This window comes from Echiichthys vipera (genome assembly GCF_963691815.1).
Source record: "Echiichthys vipera genome assembly, chromosome: 3".
Classification (NCBI taxonomy): domain Eukaryota; kingdom Metazoa; phylum Chordata; class Actinopteri; order Perciformes; family Trachinidae; genus Echiichthys; species Echiichthys vipera.
The window spans coordinates 6,547,050-6,562,178 of NC_139828.1; the positions used below are offsets into that span (position 1 = coordinate 6,547,050).

The following is a 15,129-nucleotide window of genomic DNA, read 5'->3' on the forward strand; positions in this document are numbered from 1 at the left end:
CCATTCAGAAAGCACAGAGTACAGCCAAACCTTCCATATACTTATTTACACATTCAAAAAGCTGAGTACTTCTCATCTTCCCAGCGTGGTATCATCCATATACATTATTGACTGATCGGGATGCACTGCAGCCAAGTCTCAGAGGCGGGAGGGGACAAGAATGGATTGATCACTGGGAGAGAGAAATACAAGGATGACCTCACTTTATGTGAGATGCTTTACAAGAGAGATTCTGGGACAACAGGGGAACTGGAAAGGGATAAAAGCGATGCTTTATCCACCTAAAAATGAAAGACTACCATTCTATTTGTAGTCTGCTTGGTTATGTTTATGATTTTTCATTCTGAAATAGGAGCCACATAATCAATCAAAGAAGATGAGAGAACTTGATTTAGCAAAGGGGCGATGAATTCATGTGAAGAGGAGTTTTTCGGCTCAGGTTCAGTTAGGACTCACTACGGGAGATGAGAAACAAATTCCCTCCGGCTTAAGATATCAGACACATTTGGAGTAAGTAAATCCACTTAATGTCTTCACTCGGTTGGCTTTATGTCAGAGAATACTCAACTACTTTAAAAGTGCCTACTAAGCAATCGAGATATGACTCAGAGCCCTGCTCTATCACCATTTGGTGTAGGCTACAGTACGGAAGTTTGCAATGCAGTGAATACTGCAGTTCAGGAGTGACGCTGCAATATACACCACATCTATAAATGGTGTATGGACAGGGTCATTCAGCGCAGTATGAGGAAGACACACTTTCATATAAAAAAGTGTAATAAAAGTGTATTTTTTGCTCCACAACTATTTCTCATCTTTAGATAGTGGTTAGCACTGTCCCCTCACAGCGAGAAGGTTTCAGGTTTGGATCCCGGCCTTGGCCCTTCTGTGTGGAGTTTCCATGTTCTCCGTGTCTGCGTGGGTTTTCTCCGGGTTGTCCGGTTTCCTCCCACAGTCCAAAGACGTGCAGGTGTTGGGTTCATTGATGACTCTAAATCACCCGTAGGTGTGAATGGTTGTCTGTCTCTGTTCGTCTTTATGTGCCCTGTGATAGACTGGCGTCCTGTCCAGGGTGTACCCCGCCTCACGCCCAATGTCAGCTGGGATCAGCTCCAGCCCCCCAGCGACCCCGACCCCGGGATAAGCGGTTGAAGATGAATGAATGAATGAATGAAAGATGTTCTTATTGTAGCCATGGTCTGATTAACTTGCCAGGAAACCGGTGGCTCCTGGGTCTCCATTAGACATATTATTGGGAATAGTATATATCATCTTAAGTAACTGAGGTCCTGACACAGGGCCCTTCTTCACGACAGGACCTTGAGATACCTCCAGCTCACTGAAGACATTTCCACAGGTGTTATAATGGCGTTAACCATGGCCCTGCTTTTATCCACGTGTCCCAGTAAGTCATGACAATGTGACAGTGAACCAGCCTGAACAATACAAGGACCCTGAAACTGAAGCAGCTACACGGGGCAGGATAAGGTGACAGAACAACATGTGGCCCTTCAGCAAGGCTCTGAACGCCTAACTGCTCAGGACCACCCTCACCAATGCTTGTGAAATTGTTTGTATTTCCTCTGTGTGTGTGTGTGTGTGTGTGTGTGTGTGTGCGTGTGCATGTGTGCGTTTGTGCGTGTGCGTGTGTGTGTGTGTGTGTGATAACAAACAGTGAAAAGCAGTATTCATAGTGTATACATTTATTGTTTACACCTGTGCTTTTCCTCCTGTGTAATGTCACCGTGCCACATCTGTGACAGAAGTGTATAATTATGACTGTGTGTAACTCAAAACACAGGACAAGTTGTCACTTGTTATTCCACAGAGCATGCAAAAAACAAAATGAGCCTGCAAGCTTTGGGCATTTGAATGCTTTGCTCATGTTTATTTTTACTGTTTTAACAATTTTTTTCCTGCTGATTTGTTTTATTTTTACTGTGCACAAAGGCTACTGTTATATTTTGTATTTTGCATCTGTTAGTGGTGCTTTATTATTTATTTATATATATTTTTTGGCTGCTGTAACACATTTTTAATAATAACACTTATTTTGACGTGTCCGTGTATTAAAGTTATAACATTATTCTTATCCATCCACCCATCATTGGTGTGAATGCAGACAGACAGAGGCGTTGAGAGGCCGCTAGAGAGCGACCAGTGTCTGCACAGGGCTGTGTGCAGGCAGCCGGGGGGAGAAGTGATCGTGGCAGAGCAGAGATGTAGTGCAGCTCACTGGGACTCCGTGGCCAGCCGTCTGTCACTTTTACCGGGGATCATTTGTCTGACATCCCCGCGGAATGGGGAAGACCGGATTTATTGTTTTGCACAGTTACACTGAATGAATGTGTCGCGTAATGCGACCGAGAAGAGCTGCCTTTCGGGGGGAATATTTATGTTTCGGGACGTGTTTTGTTGGAGTAGCTAGTCGCTAGCGCCGGGGCTAAAGCGACTGAGCTGGTTCACTTCGTATTTGTTAAGGATGCTCCGGTGGATCCGACAGCAGCTGGTAAACCTGCTCTCCTACCTTTTCTCTCAATGCTAACACTCATTAGCTCACAACAGTAGTCGCCTAATACAACCCGTAGCTCATGGAAAGATGTCTAAACTTTATTTGGATAACATACCTTAGCCATTTAGCTGTCCAAAACATTGCTGTGTCTCGCGGTGATGACGTTAACCAGTTAGCTAACGTTAATTAGCAGATAAGCTAAGTTCAAACATAAACTTCAAACAGCCCGGGGGTTGAGTTTAAATTAAAGTACATTTTTTAAGTTAAATTGAATTTTTCAACCGCAAATGAATCGTTTGCGCTTATAAACAAAACATAACTTCGAGTTAACATTAGCTTAGGTGGCTAACGGTGTAAAACTTGGTCAAAGTTGCTAAGTTACAACGTTGCTACAGTAACCCCGGTTCCATCGAACGTTAACTCTTAACGTTAGCTCTAAACTCACAGTGACTTAATGCACTTGTGTCAACAGAGCAACTTTTAACAGCTGGTTAGACATTAAGTCTCAACTCTCGAGCATAATAACTTACTCTAGCTCACTCTACTCTACTTTAACTGTAATAATGACTTGGAATGTGTTGTTTTTTACTCATTAGTATGAATGAATACGCCGGGTTTTGAGTGATTAGATGTGTTTAGAGAGCATCCTGTATTTGCTGTAATCACCTGTTGTTTGCCTACAAACATGGCGGTGCGGTTACGCCTTCATAGGCAAAGGCATGGCCTCAAGAGTACAGCAGTTAAACGACAATAATGCTCCAAATGCAAATGAGCCCCGCCTGAATCTGATTTGAACCAGAACAGTGAGTGAGTTACAGGGCCATAGTAGATACATTGAGTTTTGAATTATGCTGAAAGAAATAAGGAACGATTTGTGTTTCAGTCATGCTGCAACATGATGGTTATATGATGTGATTTTTGCAGTTATATCTGTTTGCAAAAGTTGAGATAAGAACCTGCAGCATAAATGAGAGTTGTGTGCATAGTATAGACATATATAAGAACTGTTTCTGTGGCCGTGGGATTGGTGGTTGGGTTGCATGTAATGAGATTAGTCACATCGATCGTACTGTTGATGTCACCACAGCCAGTGAGTCTAATCAGTGTCTGGGTGCTGCTGAGCTCCCACGTCTTAGTCCCTGAGCACACCCTGCACGTTGAGTTTGGTTAGAGGGACTCTGGTTCAGCTGCAAGTGTGTCAGGCTGTGCAAAAAAGGGTTAAGAGGTTCATTTTGGCCTCCACTTTTTTAAAGAGCACCACAGTTAGACTCCTAATCTGAGATAGCTCCATCCGTTTGACCCATTCCGTATAATTGACCTGCCTAATTAAAAGTGTAATTAAAATGCAACTAGTCTAATGAAAAAGTTTGTCGGGGCCATTCGTCTGACCTTTATATCAGCTGGAAGGTACCGCAGTGATGTTTATTCCCTCACATATTACTTATCCCTTTCTTTCTGGTGTCAGTGGTCAGGAAGAGGAGGAGGAGGAGGAGGAGAAGGTGGGATAGTCCTAATTGGCAGTGGGTCAGACTTTTAATGTCCGTCTTCTTCCACCAGCACTGCTGACATCATGCTACTAATGCATTTACTTCATGAAAGACTAACTATAATTACAGTGCAGGCAACAGTGGAGAAAACCTGGGAAAAGCCTTTGACATCCTGTTCTGCAACTATGACATGAGGACTTATTGTGCTCTAGTAATTCTCATGGGAAATTGCCGTGTTGACCTATTTATTCCTTATCGTTTTCCAAAGCATGTAAGATCTTATATGGATATACCTCCTAGGCAGCGTTCGGTCCATGCCCACATGATGCGTGTTTCAATGCAAGAAACATCCAAATGGACATTTTCCTTTTCAAAACTTTAGTGATACATTATTATTCTTTGTGCTTTGAGTTTCCCTAAGGCATACAAAGCTTATCTGCAGTATGGTGTGATTCAGCTAATATAGGATCTTGGATATTGCCTCATTGCACTAAGAGAGATGAATTTTCAAAAACAGCCATTGCTTGGTAATGCAGCTGCAAGCAATGACTACTTTCATGAAGTAATTTTGAAAAACATATAAAATGCTCACTTTGACGAATTACCTCAATCAGTTTCTCGTCTGCAATTTTTTTATGCCAGAGTGAAATGAAAAGAAACCTATAGCTGTGTGATGATATAAGCAGTGTAGTTATTTGGATGAATGTTAGTTAGTATTTATTTATAACATTACATATGCTTTGCATCTTAACCAGTTGAGCTCACAGAATGTCTTACACTTCAGCAGGATCATTCAGGATCATTCTCAAACAGCAACCCTGATAATCCACTGTAACAAAGCAGAAAACATTTGGTAATTAACTAGCCTGCTCTTGATACAATGCTTAAGTCCTGTATCATCTGTAGCTCTACTTCAGGCTACCTTTGTGCCACATGTTCGATATCTTTTAGACATGGCTGTCGTGTGCTCTCTTCCTCTTTGTGTTACAGCTCTTTGTGTCTTTACCACTCGCTCTTTATGTGACTCCTTGTCTTCCTCTTTCCATCTCTGATTAGGCATCTGATTAAATGCCTTTTAGTCTATGATACGACTCAGCGCGTCACCTTGGTCGTGATGCATTGGTCTGTCTCCCAGCTATTGTCGGGGGCAATGATTCCCCCAAGGCACTGTGGGACTTGTAGACTGTATGCAGGGAGTAATTACCTGTCGGGCAAAAGTGATTTTACAAGAAAGCCACATTGTTAAAAATGTTGCTGTACTGTCATTCATATTTAACTAATTATTTTTGATTGCTTTCCTGCCAGAAAAAAAATAGAATGACGCCTGTTAGTGGACACACACATTTCAGTTGGTAATGTGTTATATACCATCCATCTTACATTAAACACTTTGGATTTCTTCTTCATATTCAATATCCGCCTCTTTGCACAACCGTATGGTCTTTAACACATCCTCTACTCTGTTACCTCTGTTATTGCCATCTTCTCTTCTGTGATTGATATCCATTTAATTGGGGAAATAAAAAATGTGAAGTGGCTTCTACTTGGATTCACCTTGGTGAAACTGTTGAGCGCCCCTAATGTGTGCCTGTCATACCTATCCATCAGCCAAGTATGACATCAGCTCTGTGCCATTTTCAGGCATTTCTGCTCAATCTGTTATTTCCAATCAGAGGTAGTTCAAAATAATTAAATTGGTTGCCAATTTCACAAAATGGTTGCCTTCGGAAACCTGGCAACTAACACTGGCGAGCCCTACGTGGGAATCAGAATTTGGCTCAAGCTATGGACTGTCTGTTTTTCACTATTTAAAGTCCTTTATTTTGGTTATTTCAATATTTTATACATTCAAGGCATATATTATAAAGCAAACAGTTTCCCTCTTGAGGCTGAATGCAGCATGACTCTTACGGGAAACATACCCATGTAAGGCTCCTTTGCTTGACATAGCTGAGATATTATGGACCATTATTGTCATTTGGTTTGTATGTCATATGCTGCATGTAGAATAACTTAAAGGTCAGGCAGGTGATTCAGGATAGGCCAAAACACGGACAATAAATGGTCCTAAATCTAGATTTCAAAGTATCCATGACTTTACCTGCCTTTAGAAAAGGGACATTTAAAACGTCTGTCTTAGTATAAAAGGTCATTTTGGAGTGAAATAGCTTTACTTGTATGGTTGTTTATTGTTTGGGGTAGAAAGTTGTTGTGATGGACAGATCGGTGTCAGTTGACCAGTCTCGAGTGTTGCTGTGGTTCACCCTAACTTTATCTCTACTGTTGGTGACAGAGACAATATAACATTAAAGCTGCACTGAGGCGTTTCCAGAAATCATTGCATGAGGTGCTTTCCCTAATTTCACAAGGCCACACACAGTTACTGTTGCAGTTACACACCACAGTTTTGCATGAACTCATCTAGCAATCAAGCTAACTAAGATAACAGCAAGGTTCCTTATTGTAATCATTTAATGGTGTATTAACCAATGCAATGTGTCGACTGTCCTAAACTATAAAATTACTGCACAGGTGCAATCGCATGTTGATCAATGCCAATGACTCAACTCATGCCAATGACTCAACTGTGGGGATTGGTGACTCAAAAACTCACTTCCTGGCCTACCCATGTCTGCAACTGCTGGTTCATAGTAACTGTTTATGTGTGATCAGTGTTAACACACAGTGGTACGATTGTGCAGAGTTCTGTTTCCATCATCAGTCAACTCTGGTGGTAGAAAGCAACTCTGAACATAAATGCAAAACTTTATGTGCGGCTGTGACTGATGCAGAATGTTGTAAAAGGTTTTTCATGGTTCACACTAAACTTCACACTGAAATATTACACTTTTGTTCAAAGATCAATACGAAGAAAAGTAACTGGCTGACATTCATTAAGCTTTTTTCTGAAATTTGTACCTGTGACAAGCCATAATTTAGTCACATATTTTTTTTAGGCTGCTATTTTAAGGTGAAGCCTGTGATTCCAACTCAAAACTCTTTGGCAAATTCAGTGAATATCTCATCACAGTCCGCTAGCTGTCCGCTCTGTGTGCGCTGGGGCTGTGCTCAAAACATCAGCGATATATAGTGACACTCCTTACCTTGTACGTGTATCGAGGCAGATGCGACTGTTTCGATACGGCAGCAATTGCTGTGATGGCAGCTTTGAAAAAGTTTCTCAAACAAATATTCATTTAAGCATGTTCATTTGAAAAATGTAAGAATGTGATTTTTGCATTTATTAATAACTCTTGGATTAGAAACGGAATAATTTATTTTGCCTTTAATATCTTATGGGGCTGGATTTCAACTTAAGTTATGTGATCGCTGTTATACACAATAATAAAAAGCATGTTGTAAGAAGTTCTGTTTTAAAGTCATGGCCATCTAGTAAGGATGAGCCCTGGGCGCCTCCCTAGGGAGGTGTTCCAGGCACGTCCAGCTGGGAGGAGGCCTCGGGGAAGACCCAGGACCAGGTGGAGAGATTAGATCTCCACACTGGCCTGGGAACGCCTCAGGATCCCCCAGTTAGAGCTGGTTAATGTGGCCCGGGAAAGGGAAGTTTGGGGTCCCCTGCTAAAGCTGCTGCCCCCGCGACCCGACCCCAGATAAGCGGATGAAGATGAGATGAGATGAGATGAATCTAACATCCTGAAGGAGCACTGACAGGAGGATATTTGTTTGGGTGTTGAGTTCAAATATCAAAAATCTCTCTCCAGCAACGCGGACTCCACCTTTAACACATTTCAGGCTGCTGTTTAACACTACAGGATACACTGAGACGTTTTAACCAGGGATCATTCATTTACTGAAAATTAGTGAGAACTTCAGGTATTCACAGTGAGTTGCAACATACGGCTGTTTGCCATGACTGGGCATGACCAGGCCAGTAAACTGGTTAGACTGGTGTGGTTCAAATATATGTGGTTTTGAGTCCAACTCTCAGGCTCAGTCCGTCAGTTGTTTACCATGTTGACGTAATGGAGGTGTGCTCGTCACTAACCACAGTAAGAGCCTGTTACAGCTCTTCGTCTGACAGCTCACTGTGGCTGTTTCTGTTGTATTAATCCTCCTCACAAAATTTAAAATCGATCTTTCGACCAGATACAGCAGAATATGTCCATATGTGGTTTGTGAGACACATTTGCTATTGACAGCTACTATAACCGTAAGAGGAAAGCACTGTTTTAAACACTTAACCTGTTCAGGTGTAAAAGTGATGTCAAGTGATATTGATATGATATGAAGTATTGTGTGGTCATCCATCCATCCATCCATCTTCAACCACTTGTCCCTGTCGAGGTTGCGGGGGGTGTGGTGCATTTATATATTACACATGCACTAATAATAATAAACATTAGTGTGCATTGGGGCTGTGTATTGCCTACAACTTTACGATATGTATCGCGATACAGAGGGGACGATATGTATCGCAAAACACGTTGATTATGAATAATCAACTGTTCTAGGGCTGCGTATCACCACTAATTCCTTTAATCGATTCGATCTCCGATTCAATCCAACATGATTTGATAGGGATATTTCAGTCACAAAACCTCTTTAGCTTGGATACGAAAGAGAGAATTATTGCTGTAAATTGTACAAGGAGCCCTCTAACCCAGTGTATTATTAAACATATTAAGAAATATCAAGAGTTGACCTAAGTAGTTGCTTTGATGCACTTTTTATTTCACATGAACACACAAAAGTAGTCGACACAATAAAGTGTCTCTACTCTGTAGTGACTCTACAGTCAGTGAGCATTGAGTGGCATTTTCATTCAGAAACCTTGAGCTCATGGTCGTGCCAGTTTTTCCCTCGCCAAAATTTAGCCTAACTTTGGAGACCAAGAAAACATCGATATTGTATCATTTAAATCAAGCAAATCAGAACAACCCCAGTGTGCATGCAGCCTGTTGCATTTGCTCCAGTGTATTTCATAACCAATGTCCTCCTGGGGATCAATGAAGTACTTATGTATTCTGTAAACGATAAGAAAGCAGCAGCAGTCGCAGAGCTTGAGAGAGTGAAACAGAAACGCAGTAATGGTTAACATGTGTCCCTGAACAGAGGTGAATCTGTGTGGAAGTGAGTGACGTGGCCCGGATACATTCCTCCGTGTGTGCGTGTGTGTGTGTGTAAGAGAGAGAGAGTGTGTGTGTGTTGGACCTGCGTCATAGGACATTTGCAAATGTTTGTAAGCACTTGCTTTAACCTTGTTAGAAAAGCGTTCAGGTTGAGTGTGACACACAGGACGGAGCCAGAAAATGATGTTAGATCTAAGCATGAAGATGAAGTGAAAAGGGAATCTCTTTGTTGTGGTCTGCAGATAAATGGATGAAAAATCAACCTCTTTGATACAAATCAGCGCTAAATACATTATATCGTTTGCATTTTTGACATTCAGAAATGTGGTTAAGCTGTGCTGATATTACTACATCTGATTTCAATTTAAACTACATATCCAGTCTTTGTACAAATGTCACAGCTGTCATGTTTCCTTACTATGCAGTCTGTCCAGCAGAGCGTGAGCAACAGTTGGCTGGTACTGAACGTACAGTACTGATCTTTATTTAGTTCTTTCATTTTCATTCATTCTTTATGTACATTTCTAGAAATAGTTGACAATTGTACATTGTATGTTCCAGCTGAAAATTCAGTCTCAAAAATCCCACATCTGTAGTCTGTGAACACTAGTGTAGTAGTATCTGCAAAGACTAACCTGCACCACACAAAATATCGCACCACAGAAACTATGGGGTGGCAGTAGCTCAGTCCATAGGTGAATTGGCTGGGAACTGTAGGGTCGCTGGTTTAAGTCCCTGTGTGGACCATGTATGGAGCGTGGACTGGTGGCTGGAGAGGTGCCAGTTCACCTCCTGGGCACTGCCGAGGTGCTGTTGAGCAAGGCCCCGAACCCCCAATTACTCGGGGCGCCGGTCACTGGCAGCCCCCTCACTCTAACATCTCTCCTTAATTGCATGTATATAGGTCCTGTCTGTGCATGTGTGTGTATTCCGAGCCCTGTGTGTGTAACATGAATAATAATAAGAGTGAAAGAAATTCAGTTTCCCCGATGCGGGATAAATAAAGTAATTCTTCTTCTTCTATACTGTAAATCAAACTATGTTGAATAGACTACAAATGTGGATTTTATTGTGGTGTAGACTTTCAGGGGTTATTTTCTTCTGCCTAATGTCAACTATATAAAATGACTTGGTTTGAAATCAGTTGTTATGTAAGTAACCCGTTTCCCCTGTTTTCCCCACATTTTCCATCCGTCCCTCCCCTCAGGGCTTTGACCCCCCTCATCAGAGCGACACCAGGACAGTTTATGTGGCGAACCGTTTCCCCCAGCATGGCCACTACATACCTCAACGCTTTGCCGACAACAGAATCATCTCCTCCAAGGTACCGAATGTTATTTAATCCAGGATTGGGATTTTCCTCCACGTTGTCACTTCCGGATTTCATGTTTGTCAGTCAGAATGAGGCAATGTTTTGTACTTGATATTACTTATTGTGAACATAATAAAAGGTAAACATATCTGTTCTACTGATTCACATCTTTATTTTAAATATATGAACCATGACATTCTGTCAGCAACTGTGGCTAAAGGAAAAAGTGCCACGTACAGAAACTCATAAAGCGGCTGCTTGAGCAGTGTTAAAAACGTTATCTTGAGCTCTGGTGTAGTGGGAGAGAGATACGGGCTGAAGCATGATTAGCTGATAACAGGATCAACTCGGACAAAACAAACTTTTGTGTTGGTGAGGGGATTAGTTGGCCAGTTTTAAGATTGACTGGACAGAAGGATGATAATCCAAAGAGGCTGCTGCTGCTCACCACCACCAGGGATCAATGTCATGATTAAATGATTGACATTTGGGTTCAGAATTAAATTGATTTGAAGTCCTGCATTTTAAGAGACAGAAACTGCACGAATAAAAACTTTAATACACGCAGGAAGACGAAAGAAATCTTAGTAATTCTTTCTAGGCCGTGCACAGGAAGTGATGGGTTGAAATGTACGAGTGAAGCAACAACTCATTCTTAAACATCAGTCATCTGTAGAACACTTTCACCATTTACAAGAGGACTTTTATGTCAGAATCACACTTTACTGATGCCATGCTACTACTTTTATGTGGAGCTACTAATCTGTAATATTCATAAAGGCAGGAAGTATGAACAAAATGTGAAATAAAGTATCTGTTTCTTAGTCTTCAATCCTAAATGTTGTTGGTTTCTTTCTCTTTCAGTACACAATTTGGAATTTTGTCCCCAAGAATCTGTTTGAGCAGTTCAGAAGGATAGCCAACTTCTATTTCCTCATCATCTTCCTTGTTCAGGTAATAACACTCACAGACGCTCATTCATGTTTGCAGGCAGGTGTTTGTGTATGTGTGTCTGTGTGTGAGTGAGTGAGTGAGTAACAGACTCCAATAGAGAGACAGGTCTGTGTTTATTAAAGCATTACACCCACACATTAAGTAATATGTGTGTGTGTGTGTCTGTACAGCCATCCCCTCGGCGTTAGCCCTTCACTCTGCATCAGTCAGCTTCTCCTGAGGTATTCGGGCCTGTGTAGTGAAGCCAGAGCAATCGACTTGACTGTCTAAAAAGGCTCTCTTTTCACCCACTCAACTTGTCAGTGAAGCTGAAGTCAGCTTAGTCTCAAATCAGTGAGCGGAGGGCCTCTTTTCATCTTGACATTGTGAACATGACATTTTCTAAGATGACCCATTTGATTGTTTTAGACGGCCTTAGATGGATTGCGGGATTCCTTTAACACTGTATCAAACCAAATAAGTCTTGGACTCGTAGTAAGAGTTTCATGTTTGTTGCCTATATTGTAACAAAGTGTGTTGGGTTATTTTTTTCATATAACCACATACCATAGAACCACAAAGTCCCCGGTTCAAGTCCATATCCGCCTCTCTCTCGCTCTCTCCTGTCATTTCCTGTCTCTCTATACTATGAATATGCACCGTACAATAAAGGTGAAACATGGCTAAAAATGTGTTTGAGAATAAATACGTAAAACAGTACTTATAGGTAGTAGAATATATTTTTAAAACATTTGCAGAGCAGGATGCTTGGGCCTCAATTTTTGGTATCACTGGAGTATTGTGGATGATAGGTGTAAACCTGTTTCTAAACAAATGGCTCCTCACTGATATACATGAGGTTGGGTAAGATAAGACCTGTCTGATCCGGTAAGTGTTGCTTTTAAAGCTTTAAATGGCACTTTTTTGTTGTCTTCTGTGTGTGTGTGTGTGTGTGTGTCTGTGTGTAGTTCTGAACTGCGAGTTAACCTTTGAGGGAAGTTGAAGGGTTTCCTGTTTAACACACTACTTCTCTCTGTTGTCTTTCCACTTCACTTGTTTTCTACCCACTTCTACTGAGTCTCCACTATCAGCTGCACTTCCAATATATCGAAATCTGGTCAAACCCGCCCTTTGTATTTTGTCTTTCCAGTTAATGATAGACACTCCGACTTCCCCAGTCACCAGCGGCCTACCTCTCTTCTTTGTGATCACTGTAACTGCCATAAAACAGGTGAGAACACAAGCGCACGATGGCTTCCTCTTTGTTGGGCTGAAAATGGGGAACTAACGTAAACGCAGTGCCATTAAAGGTAGATTAAATGTATTTGACTTGAAGTATCCAACTTGTTTGAACTTAGTTTAGTATTCAGATTCAAATTGATTAAGAAATGAAATCCTGTACATTTTGTTACAATGTTAAATATATAAAAAAGTTACAAAGCTGTAGTCTGTTCAAGATGCTTTGTTTACCAACCAGTAATGAACTTAGCATTGATATGAAAAGGTGTATTTAAAATAACTTAAACAGCTGGTCCCTTCAGTTGATCAGTGACCAGTTGTGCCAACACTGCGTCACCACTGTTGTTCAATAATGCTATGATCTAATCTAATCTAATCTAATCTAATCTATCTAATCCAAATTTCTTCATTAGGGCTACGAGGATTGGCTGAGACACAATGCGGACAACGAGGTGAACGGGGCTCCGGTGTTTGTGGTTCGCAGTGGAAGTCTGGTCCAGACAAGATCCAAGAACATCAGGGTGAGATGGAAAAGCTCGACTCATAAAGAAACTTTATTTTATTCTGCTTCTGAGCTTTACTTTAGTAAGTATAATTTTATAATGGCATTAATACAGGGTAAATTGATAGTTAATTTACCTTTTAGTTAATAGTTGTTTTACTGTTAACAAACAATAAAATGACTAATAATGATTACTTATTAGTAATGTCACAATTTATGTTATTTTGTCATCGGTTAGGTTTAATATAATCTTATTAGTTTATAGATTTAGATTCTACTTTGTATGTGGGGGGCTATTATAAAATTGCAGCCGATGCGTATGAATAATTAGTTAAGGATTAATAAGTTGCCTGTCAAGTAACATTAATTTGGCTCCATTTAATCTTTTATTGGTGATTAATAAAACTGTTATGTATAGCTCTATAAGTGAGGTTAAATGATGCTTTATAAAGTATTCATTAACCAATAACAAGCTATTATAATCATCAGTTGCAGCTTTATAATAGGCATCCAAATAATGTTTAATAAAACATGTAAACTGTTAAAATAACATCAATTGTATAATTACTAATTAATTAAACACATATTATCATTTTATTGTTAATAGTAAAATAACTGTTTGCTTGGTTTAATGAACAATCACTAACTATATAATTTTAAGTGTTATGGGACATTCTGTCTACCAAGCATTATGTGTGTTATTGGGGAAAACATGTACTTACTGGGGGCGGCAGTAGCTCAGTCCATAGGTGAATTGGCTGCCAACCGTAGGGTCGCTGGATCAAGTCCCTGTGTGGACCATGTATGGAGCGTGGACTGGTGGCTGGAGAGGTGCCAGTTCATCTCCTGGGCACTGCCGAGGTGCTGTTGAGCAAGGCACTGAACCCCCAACTACTTGGGGTGCCGATCACTGGCTCGCTCTAAAATCTCTCCTTAATTGTATGTATAGGTTCTGTTTGTGCATGTTAGTATTTCGGGCCTGTGTGTGTGTAACATGAAAAATAATAAGAGTGAAGACATCCAATGTCCCCGTTGGGGAATTCTTCTTCTTCTTAAAAGTTCCTAAAAGGATCGTTTTTTGCAGCTCATAGCCAACAGCTATAAATACCTAAAGCTTGGCTGTTTGATTCCTGGTGCTCGGTGTGTTTCTGTAGAGCTAGTCTGTATAGAAATATAATAACAGATAGTGTTGTCAATGAAAAGGCCGGGGCGTTTATAGTGTTCGACACAAATGCAATGGAAATGTTTTGTGAATGATTTATTTGTTGCAGTAACATGAGTCTCTCGAAATGCCACTGACTGGTTGGAATTATACACCCCATCATTTTAAAGACCTCTGATGAACCCTAATACCCAATTCCTGAGCTTTTTTCACATTTATAGCGCAGAAATGATCACGAAAAGGTCTCGCTGATATCTCTCCTGATGTCAGTGACGAGGTGGCTGCTGCCTGCATATGACTGTAACTCAGAACATTGTACTGTAAACAAATGCTCAGACATCAGGCTTCTCAGAGACACTGCAACGACTGTCTGCAGAACACTGGAGGACGTGTGTCCTTTAGTCACTCAGTAAATGAATCTCTTAAGCTTGTCAAGTACACTTGACTTTGTTTACCCAGTCACAGCCAGAAGACTCGCTGCCTACAGGAGTGAGTTATTTATCTAAAGTCCCACTGAAGCTTAATATGCTGTCTGTGACATCACACATATGTGCACTGTAAATAACTACTTTGAGAAAAATCTGTAACAAAAAGGGAAACATTTACATTTTATGTTGTTTGATTAATAATGTTTTCTACACCTTGTTCCCACTTTGGTCTTGGTCAGAATGAATTGGCCGATGAATTTTATGGCACAAAACTTAAACAGTATTCCCCTGACTGTCCGTCAAGGTGGGGGACATCGTTCGTGTGGCTAAAGATGAGACGTTCCCAGCCGACCTGGCGTTGCTGTCGTCAGATCGTGCAGATGGCACCTGTCACATCACCACAACCAGCCTCGATGGAGAGACCAACCTTAAGGTGCGTGCGTGCGTGTGTGCGTGTGTGTGTG

At 41.0% G+C, this 15,129-nt stretch overlaps 1 protein-coding gene across 2 annotated transcripts in view; it reads left to right on the forward strand.

The window, feature by feature from the left end:
- Positions 1 to 2,249: 2,249 nt before the first annotated feature.
- atp11b (ATPase phospholipid transporting 11B) overlaps positions 2,250 to 15,129 on the forward strand; it is a 57,003-nt gene continuing 44,123 nt past the window's right edge. For both annotated transcript variants that reach the window (XM_083911248.1, XM_083911247.1), the window contains exons 1-6: positions 2,250 to 2,509; positions 10,297 to 10,413; positions 11,266 to 11,355; positions 12,485 to 12,565; positions 12,987 to 13,094; positions 14,970 to 15,098. In XM_083911248.1, the coding sequence (XP_083767374.1) occupies positions 2,483 to 2,509; positions 10,297 to 10,413; positions 11,266 to 11,355; positions 12,485 to 12,565; positions 12,987 to 13,094; positions 14,970 to 15,098 (552 nt within the window). In that variant the 5' untranslated portion in view covers positions 2,250 to 2,482. The remainder of the gene's footprint in view (positions 2,510 to 10,296; positions 10,414 to 11,265; positions 11,356 to 12,484; positions 12,566 to 12,986; positions 13,095 to 14,969; positions 15,099 to 15,129) is intronic.